Consider the following 17717-nt stretch of genomic DNA (forward strand, 5'->3'; position numbering starts at 1 on the left):
TCTTTGTGCACGTGACCGTCAGAAGGACACACACTTGCTGAGTGAATGTGGGAAATTAAAAGCAGTAGAGTAGGGCTTCCCTGGTGGCGCAGTGGTTGAGAGTCCACCTGCCAATGCAGGGGACACGGGTTCGTGCCCCGGTCCGGGAAGATCGCACGTGCCGCGGAGCGGCTGGGCCCATGAGCCATGGCCGCTGAGCCTGCGCGTCCGGAGCCTGTGCTCCGCAACGGGAGAGGCCACAGCGGTGAGAGGCCCGCGTACCGCAAAAAACAAAACAAACCAAAAAAAAACACTAAAAGCAGTAGAGTAATCTTGGCAATGCCCTGTTAGGAATTACAGGCAACTTTTTCTTATACTTTCCTATTTTTCTGAATTATTTTTTAATAAATTAATGTTACTTTTTGTTGTTTAAATAGCAAATACTTAATAGGATGGAGCCATCCTTGGGTCAAGACAATTAATAATAGTAGCGTTCTTTTTGTATGCTTTCATATGTACAGTTTATGTTATATCATGTATACCTTGATAAAGCTTTTTTTTTAAGGAGTCATAGTTGAAAATACAATTCCTGTAATGGAAATTTGACACAGTGTAGTGTAAACATAAAGAAAGCAAGTAAGTCCTTCTGAGATTCAGGAATATTTCAAAGAACAGGTAACCCTTGAGCTTTTTTGTTCTGAGCCTGGAAGGAAGAATGAAGTTCGCCAGGCAGAAAACAGAAAATGGCAGGACATGCATCCCAAAGCTGAGGACAGGCTCTCGAGGCTTGAAGCACTCCCACACAGCAGTGATGAAATGCCTTTCAGCCCTGGGTTCTCGTAACTTGCATACACATCACCTCCTCTGCTGACTCACTGGGCTCCCAGGCCCGGAAGGCAGGGGCTTTGTACCCTCACTTCTGTAACCCTTGAGGACCCAACAGAGAACCTAGCAGGCCTCCTTGAATGCTCCCAGAGGAGGCTGAAATGACAGTGCGCAGATGTGTTGAGCCATGCCCTAGGCATCTACTCAGGGACGATGTTCACAAAGGGAGAGAAGGCCTTTGAGACAGAAGCTATAGGTGTAAGGGTGCCTATCTGGATGGGGCAGCAGGAGACACAGAAGCAGAAAGGGCTTCAGTGCCTGGGGCTTGTTGCCCTCTGCTCTGAACCCAGCCTGGCTCTGTGAAGGACGAAGGATCTGCACACTCTGTGGGGCCCCCAGGGTTTTGCAGCCAGCTGAGCAGGGCAGTAGTCCTTCATGGACCCTGTCTCCATTCATTCATTCTTTTATAACTCTCCTATATATTTCATATTAAATGGGACTTCTGCAAGGAAAGAGGATGTGAATTCCCAAGACAAAATTTAGCATTTCACTTTAATGGAAATAAAATTTCAAACACTGTTTACCTGATCAATAACTGAACTCAAATACCACATAGTACTGGCTTTCTACCATTTCAGATAAGTGGAAATCTGTAATAATCTTTCTACCCACCAATGTGAGATTGACAGCAGTTGTTCAGTGGAGTGTCCCTGATGGGATGGTTGCCAGCCTCGTCTGCAGTAAGGTGGTGAGAGTGAAGGTACATTCAAAGGGAAGTGGGTTAGATTAAAAGTCAATAATATAGGACACTTCGCTGGTGGTGCAGAGGTTAAGAATCCGCCTGCCAGTGCAGGGGACACCGGTTCAATCCCTGGTTTGGGAAGATCCCACATGCCGCGGAGCAACTAAGCCTGTGCACCACAACTACTGAGCCTGCGCTCTAGAGCCCGCAAGCCATAACTTCTGAAGCCCACGTGCCACAACTACTGAGCCCACGTGCGACAACTACTGAAGCCCACATGTCTAGAGCCCGTGCTCCGCAGCAAGAGAAGCCACTGCAATGAGAAACCCACGCACCGCAACAAAGAGTAGGCCCTGCTCGCCTCAACTAGAGAAAGCCTGTGTGCAGCAACGAAGACCCAATGCAACCAAAACTAGATTAATTAATTTCTAAAAAAAGGATTGAAAAGAAGGACTCAAACAAGTACATGTGCATGTGTGTGTGCTTACCAGGTACTGAGGAGAGGGGGAAATGGGGAAACACTGCCGAAAGGGTAAGGAATTTTACTTTGGAATGATTTCTTTTGCAACTAGATAGGGGTGGTGGTTTAGTACATTGTGACTGTGTGAAATGCCACTGAATTGTTCAGTTCAAAGTGGTTAATTTTATGTTATGTGAATTTCACCTCAATAAATAAAACAAAAAGTCTGTAATACAACATGGAAGTGATTGTGAGCTCTGTTACCAGAGCTGCTTAACAAACACGTAAATGTTTCTCATTACGGTAGCTGGTAGAGATTATGATCCGTGATTAGGTTCTGAATGACCAGTAATATATCTCATATTCAAGTTACATTTTAAAAGTCAAAATAAGAAAACGAATTGATATTTCTTGTTTTTCTTTTTTCTTTCTTTTTTTTTTTTTAGGACTCTCAGCTCACTTCCTCGGGACACAGTAATCCAAGTAAGAAAAGTTTCTCTCTATAGCTTCATATGTGGGCGTTGGAGGGGGTGGAACAGGTGAGGAGGTTTAAAAGAATTTCACTAAAAGACAAAATCCAGTGGGGAAAGGAGGACCATTTGTCCAAGTGCTACCCAAAATGGATAAGATGCATGGTGACCGTGAATGCTCCTCTGTCTTTTTATTCAAGGGAGGGAGGGCCAAAACATAAAATGGTGAATTTCAAACCAACCCGAGGAGGAAGGAACGCCATCCTTTCTTATAGTTGGCCTCTGGTATGTGTAAGGGGAAAAATTTTTAAAGGCAGCTAATGAGTTACCTAAATTGAGAGAAAATAGGTGGGTAAAGAGATCAGAAGACCTCATGATAAATGTCCTTAGAATCCGTGAAGAAACCATGCCCTCTTCCAGGGAGAAACAGACTAAAGGGTCCAGGAAGGAATTTCATTACTGAACCCAGTGTCTAATAAAACATGTGGACTTCATCATCGAAGAGGGAATATCATTTCATGAAGTATTGTTTTAATTCTCTTCTTTGGCACTGTTAATTGGTATTAATGTTTTCTTGAGCATTAAATATGCATAAGCTGCCCCATTCATGTCGTGAAAGCACACCCACGAAGACTGGGCTCTGTTAGTCTCCTGATCGGCCAGTCGGCTGAGAGCATCCCTTGCAAATTTCAAAGCTATGTTTAAACATGAAAATCACTCTGAGCCAGTAGACGTGTCTTAGGAACGGAGGCTCACCTACTGAGCATCTGTGAGGGCCGGAGGATTATGGAGAAAAGACATCCAGACAAATGCGTTGGGCAGCCCCAGACTTTTAATGCACAGCTAGAGAAAGGCCAGGGTAGGAGGAGGATGGCATAATGACCCACAGGCAGTATCCCGTAGTTATCCCACCCTCTGCTGGAATTTGCTGTGAGTACTAGCACCAGGGAAGAGGTGACATGCCAAGGGACTTGAAATCTATAGAAATTAATAAATGTAATAGTAAGGAAAGGACTCAGGAGATGCATGGTTAGGTCCATGAGGTTCGTAGGCATCAGCGTCATATGCCGAAGGCTAGAGCGTACGGAAGAATTGCCATTGCTTCCCTCACCATTTCTTTCCATTTGAATTTAAACAGTTCGGCGTAAAGGGAGGAGAAAATAGATATAATAGAATAAATGTACCTTCTCTCAGCTTGGAGTCTTTGACGTAAAGAAGAACAAAGGAAACAGCTGTTCAGTCCCGTCTGTGTTCAGTCTCTTCTTTATGTATGCTATTTTATTTAATCCTAACCATAGCTGTGTGAAGTAGGCATGACATCTCCATTCTGCACGTGATGAAAATGAGATTCTGCAGTTAATAACTAACCCATTACCTTGACCCCCCAAATGTTGCTTCTGTCCCTTCAGTGTGAGATTGAATTCTTGTCCAAGATTTCTGTTTTCATCTGGCATATTTTTACAGCATGCCATAACTTTCACTCGCTGATGCTACGATTGAGATTATGTCAAAGCAGACGTATCTTCTGGGGAACTGTGAGCGGCACTTGCATGGTGTGGTATAAATCCCTCTGGCATTTCATCACCTGAGGACATTTGTAATTGGTTTTCTCTTTTCTAGGGGTAAGGGGATTTTTTTTTTTTCAAATAAATCCCCGCCCCTCAAAACCAAGCACATCTATAAAAAGGTAATATCACTATTTAAAAATCATAGTGATGTGGTATATATATGCTATGGAATACTACTCAGCCATAAAAAAGAAAGAAATAATGCCATTTGCAGCAACATGGATGGACCTAGAGATTATCATACAAAGTGAAATAAGTCAGACAAATATCATATGATATCACTTATATCTGGAATCTAAAATATGACACAAATGAACTTACTTACAAAACAGAAACAGGCTCACAGACATAGAAAACAAACTTACGGTTACCAAAGGGGAAGGGGGGATAAATTAGGAGTTTGGGATTAGCAGGTACAAACTACTATATATAAAATAGTTAAACACCTAGGTCCTACTGTATTGCACAGGGAACTATATTCAATATCTTGTAATAAACCATAATGGAAAAGAAAAAAAGATAAAAATTGCAGTGTCCTCTGTAGATTATAGCACGTTGGAAATTTTAGGACAGCTGGTCCCACCAGCATTTCCTGTGCTGTTTCTTGTATTTGGTTTGGAATCATTACAGCTTTGGGAGTCATGACTCCAGTAAATATGTAGAAAATAGGAAAAAACTGTACTTCAGAGAGACAGAATGTGTATTGATGGACTGACCTTCGCCACTTTAGGTCAGTCATTTTTATCTTTTTGAAATTAGAAAAACTAACTTGTGTAGGTACTAAGAGAAGAGAGTGTATAAATTAAACAGAAAATTATTTTTTAATCCAAATCTTTTTAAAGAGAGCTACTTTAGCCAGTTTGCTGATTACCGATTAATTTAATTTAATATAAAATAGAAGCTAATTAAGTATTGAGAAACTTAAATATTAAAACAGGTGATGTACGTCTACAGTTTTTTTAACGCGTAAGACTGTCCTGTTCAGGTGGCAGCCTGAGCATAAGCGCTTCTTTCCCTGCCTTCACAGTCTCCACTGAACTAACCGTAAAGCAATAGTGATGCAAATAAATCCGTAACAGCACTGAGAACCAGAAATTCAGCTGAGTGTCTGGAAAATGGAGACTGGACAGGACCCTACTGTTAGATAGGTAATCCTGGGCAGGGAAGGTCATGACCCAGAAAAAGAAAAAAGAAAAATAATGAACCAAACACGAACAAGCTGTGGTGGTAGAGGGAATGTCCTTGGGAGCTCCAGGAAAGACTTGATTTCCTCTCAACCCCAACAGAGAAGAGACGTGGACTGTGCGTAGTGATAGGAACATGGCCATTCTTCCACCCATTACTCCTCTACCACTATCTTAGCGGGTTTTCATACAGAGCTTTCAGTCTGGCTTTCCTCCCTCAAAAAAACAAAATACAAAAAAAACACATAGTAATATTTGCTAAGAAAATGAACAGCTAACTAGAACTTCTAGTTGGGAGCTAGTACCTAAGAGAGAAGCAGAATAGATTCTGAGATAATACCAGACCTTAAACATAGATATCTCTGATGGGCGGAGGAAGAGCTAACTTTTCTCAAGAAGGAAGTAAACTGAAATGCTATACACCCAGAATAAAGTACTTCGTATTTTTGTTGGGGAGTGAGAGAGCAGTCAGGGCTCCCAGCTTGTCTTGAGGCCTCTTCTCCTGAACCCTAAATGAAGCCTTCCAGTTAACATACCCTGTCCACTTAGAAAGAGCCCTAAATCAGCCCTTCCCTACAAGGGAGACGTATGTTAGCAAAATGGATCAATATACTAATATGGGAAATCCACGCCAGTACCTTTGTTAACCAGCCTGTTATCATTCAAAGATGTGAATACATAACCCAGGAGCACCAAAGAGAAGGAATGACCCAGAGGAAATCTACTTAATTCAAGGAACAGAAGAAAAAAATTTCAAATGTAATTACAGTCTTCAGAAGGATTTGAAATTATTTGCATCAAATAAAAAGACCAGATTGGTATGAAAAAGAAGCAGTTACAGAACAAATGAGCACTCCGGAATTAAAAATAGGGTTGACAAAATTTAAAAATTTAATAGATAATAGCTGAAGTCTGAAGTCTGGAATATAAGGTCGAAAACATTTTTTTTTTCTGAATATAAAGCAAAAGTCAGATGGAAAATATGAAAGGAAGTTAAGTTACATGGAAGATCAGTCAGGGTGGAAAGGTCAAATCCAGCTAGTAGGAATACCAGAAAAAGAAAATGGATAAGAATAAATAATAATAGAAATAGAATTCCTCAGGAAATGAGCACTCATTGTCAAAAACACTTGTGTGCAATGAAACAAGAGCAAGGAAAAAGAACAGACAGCAGAGAATTAGAGAGATCTCCAAGGACTTCAGATATTGGAATTACCAAGCCCAGAATATAACGTAAGAGTGCTTACTTTAATTTACGGAAATGAGAGAATTGAAAATATGATAAAGAACAAAAACATTTGGAAATGTACTAATCAGAACCTCTAGAAGTTAGAAAATAATAACAGAAATAAAATTTCTTTGGTCAGGTTTAACAGCAGATTACACATAGGTGAAGAAAAAGTAATGAATCAGGAAACTGAACTTAAGAAATTATCTAGAATGCAACCTAGAGAGACAGAAATGGAAAATATGAAAAGGAAGTTAACAAACCTGGAGTATAAAGTGAGAAGGCCTAAATATATTTAACTAGAATTCCAGAAAAAGATAAGGGAACAGAGGGAATATTAAAGGAGATGATGGCTGGAAATATTCCAGAATTGAAAGACACTAACCCATAGATTCAAGAAACCCAATGAATCTTCCCAATGAATCTTAAGCAGGATAGATAAAAAGAAGTCCACCCTAGACATATTATAGTGAAACTGCAAGCCACACAGGTAAAGGAAAAATTCTTAAAGTGCCCTTAATAACTTCAAAGAAGTAACAATTAAACTTCCAGTTGACTTCTCAACAGCAGCCGTGTATCTGGAATTTGACAAGGTGATTCTCAAATTTATTTGATAGAACAAGAAACCAAAAATAACTCAGACACTCCTTAAGAAGAACCAGGTTGGAGCCTTGCCTTGCTAATATTATTATATGAATGAATGAATGAGTGAATGAATGAATAAATGTTTTAGCTAAGTAATGAAGATAATAATAAATTGAGCAATGAAACAGATGTAAAGGACCCAGAAACAGACCACAGATTTATGAAAACTAGATTCGTGTCAGAGCTAAAAATGTAGATCAATGGGGAAAGAATGGGCTTCTTAATAGATAGTACCAGAATAACTGGTTATCTATAGGGAAAAAAAGGAAGCTATCTCCTACCTGACATCATATACAGAAACTATTCCAGGTATTTGTAGAAGACCTAAATGTGAACAGTAAAATTATACACTTTCAAAAGGTAATAGAGAACATCTTTCTGATGTATTTCTTAAGTAGAACACCGAAAAAGTGTCAAATAAAGGAAAACGGCAGGTTTTTTTTTTTTTTTTTTTTTTTTGCGGTATGCAGGCCTCTCACTGTTGTGGCCTCTCCCGTAGCACAGGCTCCGGACGCACAGGCTCAGCGGTCATGGCTCATGGGCCCAGCCGCTCCGCGGCACGTGGGATCTTCCCGGACAGGGGCACGAACCCGTGTCCCCTGCATAGGCAGGCGGACTCTCAACCACTGCGCCACCAGGGAAGCCCAAAATGACAGATTTTTATAAGGAGATGCTGCACAGCAGTGAGGGTGAATGAACCAAAGCTATGCACATCACATTGGCTGAATCTAAAGTCATATCATTGAATGACAGAAGTAATCCCAGAAGAATGCCTACACTATGATTGCATTCATACGAAATTTAAAATCAGGAAAAACTAAAGACTTTTAGTTACAAATTAATTCATGGTGGCAGAAACTGTCAAGAAAGGGAGAATGATTAACACAAAAATCCATTGCTAGCTAGCTGGGCTTGAATAGGACACAAGCTCAGGAGGCTTCTGGGTTATTTCTTGTCAGTGTCCCCTTTCTGGGCCTGGAAGGTGTTTTTACAGTTAACTCATTTTACTTTTTAAAAACTGTATATAAACATTTTTGTACACATTACATGCATGCTCTATTGAATTTCTCTTTAGGAAAAGCATAGCCTTTACTTGAGACAAATGAACCTGTGCCGTGATGAGATATAAGAATGAGAATCCATTTGACGTAAATACTGGGAACCCTTGCCTTCTTTCAAGTGTAGTGGCCGTCCCTCCGTGCAGGTCCAGTCTCTCTACTGTTCCTTAGAGGCTGATATATATGTTGTTATAATATTGTAAATTCCGTTACTCATGTATAATTTTTCTCATGGCCTATGGGCAATTCCCAAAATTAAATTATTGATAAAATTAATATTAATGAGGATGACTCATTAATAGTTACTGAACAGAATATAAATATTTTAAATCTTGGCTATGCCGGAGGAAAGGTATAGCTGTGCATAGTGGGATGTGAGTTGCCTCACTTTGCATAGTATAAAAGAAAAGGTACTGTCAGAAGTTGTTTAATCAAAAAATAGGTTAAATTTATTCAAAGTTAAAATACCCACTAGACACTAAAGTTTGACAGAACTAACAAAAATTTTAAGCGGAAGGGAGGTGGTAGTATAAGTGTATTAAATATCTTATCTCTCATTTTTCATATCAGAAATTATTACATACTGTCTGAAGTTGATTCATCTAGAAATAAGCTTATTACTTAGCGTTATAGTTGCAGGGCTAACAGGACTAATGACAAAAGCAAGCAGAGCCGTTACCTTTTCTCTACTGTTCAGTTTTTTTTTCTTTACGCTGAGCACAGATTCCTTTTATTATAAAGTGGTAGCACGGCAAAACTTGCCTTCGAAGCAGAATACAGCCTAGGTCGATTTTGATTTCCTTTTCATAGCGCTAATTATGGTACTCCAGCAGTGCAGTCATTTTCAGTTGAAGGGGCGTGAATTAGATATTATCTCTGTTTCCAGAGAGACTACTCGACATAAACGTCCTTGGTAGATTTACTGGATTAAACATGTAGCTACTGTAATTTTTTAAGTGACCTGGTGGAGGCATCAAGCCGTTTCATACCCTAACTTGTATACCGTCTTAGTGGTATGTGTACCTTTGTCCTCTTTTCCCACTGTAGCGTGGGACACTGCATTAATGATAGGTCATCAGACAGAAGACATATACTGAGCATGTAATATATGTTTGGTACTGTGGAAGACTCAGGTAGACAAATATGGAGTGTCAAGTTGAAAGTATACATGTCATATACATGTACACATACATATGTATTGATATGTGAGTGTGAATGTGTACATTTTCTTTCTATGGCTCGTTTTTTCTCTTTCTGTCTTTAATTATATGTCCGCCTGCAAAAGGACCACACTGCATCTGAGCCTCTCTCTTATGCCCAGTGTCTTAAAGATCAATGCAGGTTCCTTCCCTAGGAGAGCAGTGTTGAATCTATCATGAAAACAGCCGGAATAATCAGGACGAAGCCCCAACAGTCCTCACTGGCGGCGGAGAGGAAACATCTCCTGAGCACCCAACTGAAAAATCCCTTACTGAGGATTTTTTCCGGCTCCCATTCATCATTTTCCCTTGGGTCCTGATAAAGAGCCTATGATTCTCCATAGCTTGTGCACAGAGACACTTCAAGTTAACTTCAGAAATTACATCACGTAAAATTTCCAGATATTGGGGAGAATTTTGTGTTCTGAAGGGCAAACAGAGTTTTACTTCCTGACTCCATCCTGTGTTTCCTTTTCTCCAAAAAGGTTAATTCATGATCCACTGAGAGCACTCATTCCCCGACTGCTCATACATGCCCAGTGTGGCCCCATTGCATCCTTCCTGTTCGCCAGAACCTATTCTGTTTTCCCTGTTGCCACAACATAAGTGCTGCTAAGAGCAGAGATAACCAGCTGCAGCTTTGTTCCTGCGCCGCTCCCGCTCCCGATTCCCGCAGCCCCCAGCTCCCATGTGCAATAAGGCCTCTGTCCTCTCAGCCCACGGGGTATCTGGCAGCATTGTTGGCCAAGGTGAAACATATTTATTCAGACATCCAAACACTGTCTTCATGTATCAGATTGATTTCCTTTTTTTTAATGACATAAGTTGTTGAGAAACGTTTACTCCTGGGCTTCTGAGCCTGCTGCCTACATTCCTGATGATGATTGGATGTGGGGTAACTTCTGGCAGCTCCAGACCAGGGAAAGTAACCAATTTCTCCAAATTAAAGGGGGAAAAAAAGATCGCTATGTTTGAGAAAAATTAAACCTCCATTTAGTTTTATCTTAGGTGATGCAGGTGTTACAACTCTGTACTTTAGGATTCTGGCAGGAATTGTGGTTTCTCATTTGAAAGGTGATTTTGGACAGTACTAAGGTTATTTTCTAGCGCCAAAGCCAGTTGACAAGGTCTTGCATGTCTCCTATGTGAGTTTACAACAAACCTGGCCTGGAAGAGAAAATATATTATGAACGTACAAGCTTTAGAGCAAGTTCATTAATTCTCTGCCTCTATTTTTACTTCAGCATGGTTTCCCACGTACTGGGACTCCGTCAGTGTTTGCTATTGAGGCAGTTAAAATAGATGTGACTTTTCACAAGGTGACTGTCCCTCACGTATGTCCCGGCAGCGTGTAGACACACATTAGCAGAGAGTTACATCTGAGATAGATGTGTGCACTATATGTCACTGTCTTCTTTCTCTCACAACCGTTCTGTTTGAAAGAACTAAAAGGAAAAGAAATTATAAAGTTTACTTTTGAGTTCAGTTTGGACGATATCTTCAGAATGTGTTCATCATGTAATTTAGGGGGTCATTCCCAAGCCTCGGTGACAATAAGCTAATGGCTATAGCTGACAAAAGGGACTTGGTACAGGACATAGGCCTGAAGCCCTAAACAGCAGACTGGGGGATTCTGTGAGGTCTCCAGGCCTGGCTTGAAAGAGCAAAGCAAAGCAAGTTACCACCATCAGGCCCATCTCTTGCAACTCATAACCTTCTCTGGGGTGTGTTAAACTATTAGCACTACATAACCAGCCTAACTAACCACAGCTAACTCACAATGGCAGTCATGACCTTCCTCCATCCCGTAGCCTCAAGAAAACAAAAAGAAATGCCTTACAATACAAGGATGTATGGTGTCAAGCCATCAGTGGTCGAGGATCTAAGACTTACATTACGTCAATTGCAAGAGGAATTTACCCTTTAAAACTACAAGAAACGAACTGGTTCCAGGCTCCCTTCATTAAAACCCATTCAATCCTCGGTGACCACAGACGGCAGAAACATTTCTTTAACTAGTCTCTCAGATGGCCAGGAAGGATTTCTGATTTATATCTTATTCTGCATTAACAGGGTGACCCCAGAACCTGCTGCTGGGGCTCTCTGTGGGGTGTAATTCTTGAGAATCTTGTAAGCTGGGGTGCAACCTCAGTGTTGTGTAAAATTCTCTCCTCCAAGTTCTGATGTCACCTGACCTGGTTTAGCTTGTGTTTGCAGAAGGGATCGGAATTCAAAACGCCTTGCATCTAGAATGCTAATGGGGTTTATTTCCTTAAGTTTTCTGTAAAAGAAGTAGAAGGAAACAGATGCCATCTGTAAGGTATTCATCTTTTGGCAGGGTCTCCACTCTGAACCTCTGCTTGTTTGCAAACAGCTCCGTAGTACCTATTCACAGATCCTTGCCCGGGCCATTGTATTACAAAGAAGAAATTATTTTGCAAATCCGGTTCTTGGACAATAAAAAAGATGTTTGAAAAGCTTCCTGCTGCACATTTTGAATGGTTGTTAGTAGGAGTGTGGAAATATATTGAACCTCTCTTAAATCTTATAGGCTGTAACGCTCACATGTTGGTATTTTCTTCCTTTTTAAGAGAAAGGTGATGCTGAGCCAGGGAGTCCAGACAATGGCACATCGAATACATCGTAAGTCTGTTTCCTGTTTCTATCCCGAGATGACTGTTCTTTAATATGCTTATAATATGAAACTGCGCAAATAACTTGTTATAGTAACAGTAATAATGGAAAGAAGCCTGTGGTTCTCTTTCTCATGATAATGTGTTTTTTAATGCTTTTGGGTGCATATGCATTTTGAGGTCTTTCTTATGCTTTAGCCCAGTAAGAATATCTTGAAAACACAAGGCTCCTCTTCATAAAGTACAAATGTAACGAGATTTAACGGTATTATTTTGGCAGGGGGAGGGGAGGAAAGCTTTTGGAATTTGCTTGGCAACTTCCATCACTGTCATAAATAATTAGAGGACTTTTCACACATACTAGGAGATAGTCTGTCCTGCACACCTGGGAAGTACCAGTGTCATTTTAAAGCCTGCCCTTTGCAACCTGACCTCTGAATTATGTGAAATATACAGTTATAGATATCTCTGGACCCTCAAGGGTTTGTTCATAGTTTTGAGTTAACAAACACAGTTTTGAAAAGATAAGAAGAGGCTTTTAAAACATGTTCTTCACTCTACGTTTTGTCTTTTTCCTCTCGATAGCCAAGCAGTCCAAAAAATGTTTTGACGATTAATTCGATGCCAAATTTATATGCCAAAGTTTACATAATTCACAAGCTAACAAATTATTTTAGCTCCATAGGAATTAGTAACAGGTTTACTCCTTCAAAATCATTATTTTTTATCATTTCTGAGGAGTTAAATGTATTTTCTTATTATAAGACAGTTTTGTGCATATATCTATATTTGGACCAGTGCTCTTATTACTAAGCATTTAAAGTGCTATTCATTAGAAATGACAGCTTACGATATAACATTATTGAGTGTATTTGTCCAAGATCTGTTTCTCAATCTAGGAAGAGCCTTTGGCTTACATAGGATGGCTGTTTGTTTCATAAAGGTTATGACTACATGTTTCTTAAGATGTTACCCTAAAAGTTCAAAATAGTTCCATTATCATGATTTCTAATGATATAATGAATGTGACTGGTTTTAAATGGTTAAAATATTACTAATTTTTAAATTTTTGATTGTAAAATATAGTAGGAAAAGGGTTTTAATGCCATCTGGAGGCATTCTAGAGAACTGAAATGGGTAGAATCATTTAAATATGTAGTTCTTTTGAGCGGTGTTTGAGACTACATAAGAATTTATGCAACTAGTATGTCAACTATTTGGGAGTAAGTTATATTTTTTTATAAATAATTTTATAAAAGTGTTAATTACTGTAGAAACAACAATTTTTCAAATTCTCGTTAACAAATCATCTTAAAAACAGGCAAAGGAGCATACAAAATATTTTGGAAAGCTGCTAGCATCCTGCATTTAATCTTTTCAAATTTAAAATCACATTCAGTGGGCTTCGATTTTGTTAACACAGTTTGATGTGCCGCTAAAGTTCTCCGCCCCTTATACATCTCCGAAAAGTCCATTCTCTAAAAGAATTGGTTTCCATAACTCATTACCTAATCAAAATAAATATGTTGTCTGAGGAATTATTTTTAAACCCTCTGGAGATTGGTGAACAGTGAGAGTTTAAAGCATCACCCCACATTCTTGTCTCTTTGAGCGAAACAGACTTAGTCATCCATCTCATATCCTGCCTCTTGAACTAGAAACAGCAGAAATAAAGCCTGAGGCTGCAAGTATCCCTCTTAAAAGTGGAGAATTCTAAACTTGATCCTCCCAAAGAACCTTCTAACCGTGGTCTGTTATAATTAGGCAAGAGGAGCAGCTCATTATGAATAAAGAGCAGGGACTCAGGATGCCTTAGACTTGCGTAGCATTTTACAGTCTCTGTGTGGTATCCTATCTGAGCTTTATGTATGCAGACAGATAGGTAAGACAATATCCTTATTTCATATATAAGGAATCTAAGGATCAGAAAAGTCATTCAACTTAAGTGAAAAAATTCGGACACACATCTTTGGATATTCAGCTTTTTGGGCCATTTACCGTACTGAGGGGTCAGGGGATCTTAGGAGACAAAACAAAGTCATAAGTCAGAACCAAGGAGAAAAGTGGGGACCCATTTATTTGTTAAGTGGTAAGGGTATTAGTTTGCTAGGGCTGCTGTAACAAAGTAGCATAGATTGGGTCCCTTAAACAACTGAAATTTATTGTCTCAGTTCTGGAGGCTAGAAGCCCAAGATCAGTCATTAGGGTTTGTTTCTTCTGTGAAAGAAGGATCAATTCCAGACCTTGTCCGTTGTTTTGTAGATAAACATCTTCTCCCTGTGTTTCTTCACATCATCTTCCTTCTCTGCATGTCTCTGTGTCCAAATTTCCCCCTTTTATAAAAATACTAGTTATGTCGGATTATCGCCCACCCTAATGTTCTCATTTTAACTTGATTACCCCGTGAAGATGCTATCTCAAAATAAAATCACATTCTGAAGTACTGGAGGTTAGGACTTCAACATATGGATTTTGAGAGGACACTCAACATTAAGGGTCAGAGCAATCAAAATGATTTAGAAGCCAGGTCAGGAGAATCAGGAGTATACAGATGCCAGAAGATGGAACAAGGTGGTAAAACAGACCAAAAATTATGAGCTCCATGGAAACCAAAGAGGTGAAGGAGAGCTGAAAACTGTAAATAACATACACACAGGCACTAGGAAAGATACCTCTTCTACATTTGTGGTTTGGTGGGACAGACTTGGCTTCAGTAATGCCTATACATCCCTCTGTCTGTATAGTTCCATGACCTGTGAGTCATTTCAAGCCATTTTTTGGTTTTAAGCTGTAGTATAAAATTGAGAGTATCCAGACAGCTCATTTTCTGAAAAAGCATCTTTCCTCACTAGCCTCTTTTAAAAATGAGAGATTAGCATTATTTGCAATGTCCAAGACATGGAAGCAACCTAAGTGTTCACTGATGGATGAATGGCTAAAGAAAATGTGGTATCTGTACGCAATGGAATATTATTCAGCCATAGAGGGAAATCCTGCTACTTGCGACAACATGGATTGACTTTGAGGGCATCATCCTAAGTGAAACAAGTCAGACAGAGAAAAACAAATACCATATGACCTCATTTGTATGTAACATCTTAAAAAAAAAAAAGGGCTTCCCTGGTGGCACAGTGGTTGAGAGTCCGCCTGCCGATGCGGGGGACATGGGTTCGTGCCCCGGTCCGGGAAGATCCCGCATGTCGCAGAGCGGCTGGGCCCGTGAGCCATGGCCGCTGAGCCTGCGCGTCCGGAGCCTGTGCTCCGCAATGGGAGGGGCCACAACGGTGAGAGGCCCGCGTACCGCAAAGAAAAAAAAACTGGATGAAATATTTTTTACAAAACAAAACTATTTGAAGACACTAGAGGCTGATCAAAAGAAGGCAGAAATGTTGGCAACTTGATCCTTGAGAGAAAGAATTGGAATGCATGAGACCTACATTTTTACAGCTTCTCTCCTGAGGGCACTCCCCATTCCACCAAGAGTAACTACAACTCAAGGCCACAATCATATATTCTTGAAGTGTATGAGGATGGAGTTCAAGGCTGCCAGAGTGGCTGGGATTTAAGGGAAGAAATTCCAGAAAGGAGGCAGCCATAGAGAAGAGAGTTCCACTTCTGTATATAAATTCTCCTCCATGCTTGGGTGACTTCTGAACTGCATAGGTATGGGAGAAAGGCCAGTGAGCCCAGTGGAAAACAATAGCTAGAGAGCTGAAAAGCTGAGCATACATTTCAGTAGCTGCCTACTGCCTACAAAGATTGCCCGTAGAGTTTGGAATTTGAATCTCACCCAAGTTATAGGGACTTGGCAAACACTTAGGTTTTTGTCTGAACCCTCAGAAAGGCCTCGCCTTAAGAATAAAGGATTCATCCTAAAACTAAGGGCAAAACCAAAGTAGATCATAACAAAGTGTAATCCTAAGCATTCACGAGTTCAGCTAGTAATTTGTCTGAAACAAAAATATTAACACTCTTTAAAGGAATAAAACAGATCTAGAGCCTCTATTACATGTCATTCATAATATTTATTATCTAATCAAAAATTAACAGATATGTATAGAAGTAGGAAATTGTTACTCATAATCAAGAAAAAATGTAATTGCTATAATAGAACTTGAAGTAACCTAAATGTTGGAGTTTTCAGGCAATAACTTTAAAGCAGGTGTTAAAATATATTCAAGAATATAAAGGAAAACATGGTCATAATAATTGAAAGAAGAAGACCCTCAGCAGGGAAATGGAAATGATTAAGAAGAACCAAGTGAAAATTCTGGAACTGAAAAGTAAAATATTTGAAACAAAAATTTCACTGGATAGCCTTAGTGAAGAATGGAAATGACCAAATAAAGGGTAAGTAAACTTAAAGTCAGATCAATAAGCATTATCCAATATGAAGAACAGTGAGAATGAAGATTAAAAACAATAAACAGAACCTCAGTGAATTATAGGACAATATCAAGTAGTATAATATACATGTAATTGGGGTCTGAGAAGGAGAGGACAGAAAAAGCAGATCAGAAAAAATATTCAAAGAGATAATGGCTGAAGGCATCCCAAACTGGCTGAACACATTAACTTACAAATGCAAGAAGCTTAACAAATCCTAAGCAGGATAAATAAAACAAAACCACACCTTGAAACGTTACAGTAAAATTGCTAAAACCTATATTAAAGATAAAGAGAAAAATCTTGAACATTGCCAGAGATAAATGACATATTATGTAAAAGGTAACAGTGATGCAGTTAACCAAAGGATTCCCACCATGAACAACGGAGGCTAGAATATTATTCAAAGACATCTTTAAAGTGCTGGAAGACAAAATAAAAACAATAAATTAAAAAAAATAAAGAACTTTATCAAGCTAGAATTCTAAATCTAGCAAAAATATCCTTCAAAACAAGGTGAAATAAAGACATTTTTGGTTTTTCAAAATCTGAGAGAATTTATTTCCAGAAGGCCTGCACTACAATCAGTGATAAAGGAAATTTGTCAGGCTGAGGGGGAATAATATCAGGGGGAAGTTCAGACCTACAAGAAGGAAGTATTTACAGGAAATGATAAATATATATGTAAATATAGAAGATTATGTAATGTAAAAAACAAGATACTCTTTTATGGGACTTATGATGTATGTAGATGTAAAATGTATGACAAAAATACCACAAAGGATAAGAGAGGGCAAATGGAATTGCATGACTCTTAAGATTCTTACATTTTATGTGAAGTGATACAATATTAAATCCAAGTAGACTGGCAATAAGTTAAGGATGCATAGTGTAATAACCAGAAAAACCACTAAAAAAAAAATACCAAAAAAAGCATAAATGTCATTGGAGGGATTAAAATAAAATACCAAAATAAATTAGATTTGAAAGACTGCCTACTGTCTATAAGGTATACAATTTAAATATAAAAACACAGTAGGTTGAAGCCAGAAGAGGGAAAGATAGACTGTGTAAACAGTAAGCATAAGAAAGCTAGTGTGACACTATTAAACTACCAAACAGACTTCTAGACAAAGAGTATTAGAAGAGGTAAAAAGGACATTTTATCATGCTAAAAAGGTCAGTTAATGAGGAAAACAGACCAGTCATAAATATGTACGTATTTACTAAGAGATTATCAAAATATATGAAACAAAAACTGACAGAACAATAATAATAGAGATTTTTAACATCCATTTCTTCAGTAATCAGTAGAAAAATTAAACAAAATATTAGGAAGT

General features: G+C 39.0%; 1 protein-coding gene across 14 annotated transcripts in view; it reads left to right on the forward strand.

The window, feature by feature from the left end:
• Nucleotides 1-17717, forward strand: part of AFF3 (ALF transcription elongation factor 3) — a 568741-nt gene that overhangs the window by 370269 nt on the left and 180755 nt on the right. For all 14 annotated transcript variants that reach the window (XM_073791036.1, XM_073791035.1, XM_073791040.1 and 11 more), the window contains 2 exons: nucleotides 2453-2489; nucleotides 11950-12001. In XM_073791036.1, coding sequence (XP_073647137.1) covers nucleotides 2453-2489; nucleotides 11950-12001 — 89 coding nt within the window. The remainder of the gene's footprint in view (nucleotides 1-2452; nucleotides 2490-11949; nucleotides 12002-17717) is intronic.

The sequence above is a fragment of the Tursiops truncatus genome, chromosome 14, assembly GCF_011762595.2.
Source record: "Tursiops truncatus isolate mTurTru1 chromosome 14, mTurTru1.mat.Y, whole genome shotgun sequence".
Taxonomy (NCBI): Eukaryota; Metazoa; Chordata; class Mammalia; order Artiodactyla; family Delphinidae; genus Tursiops; species Tursiops truncatus.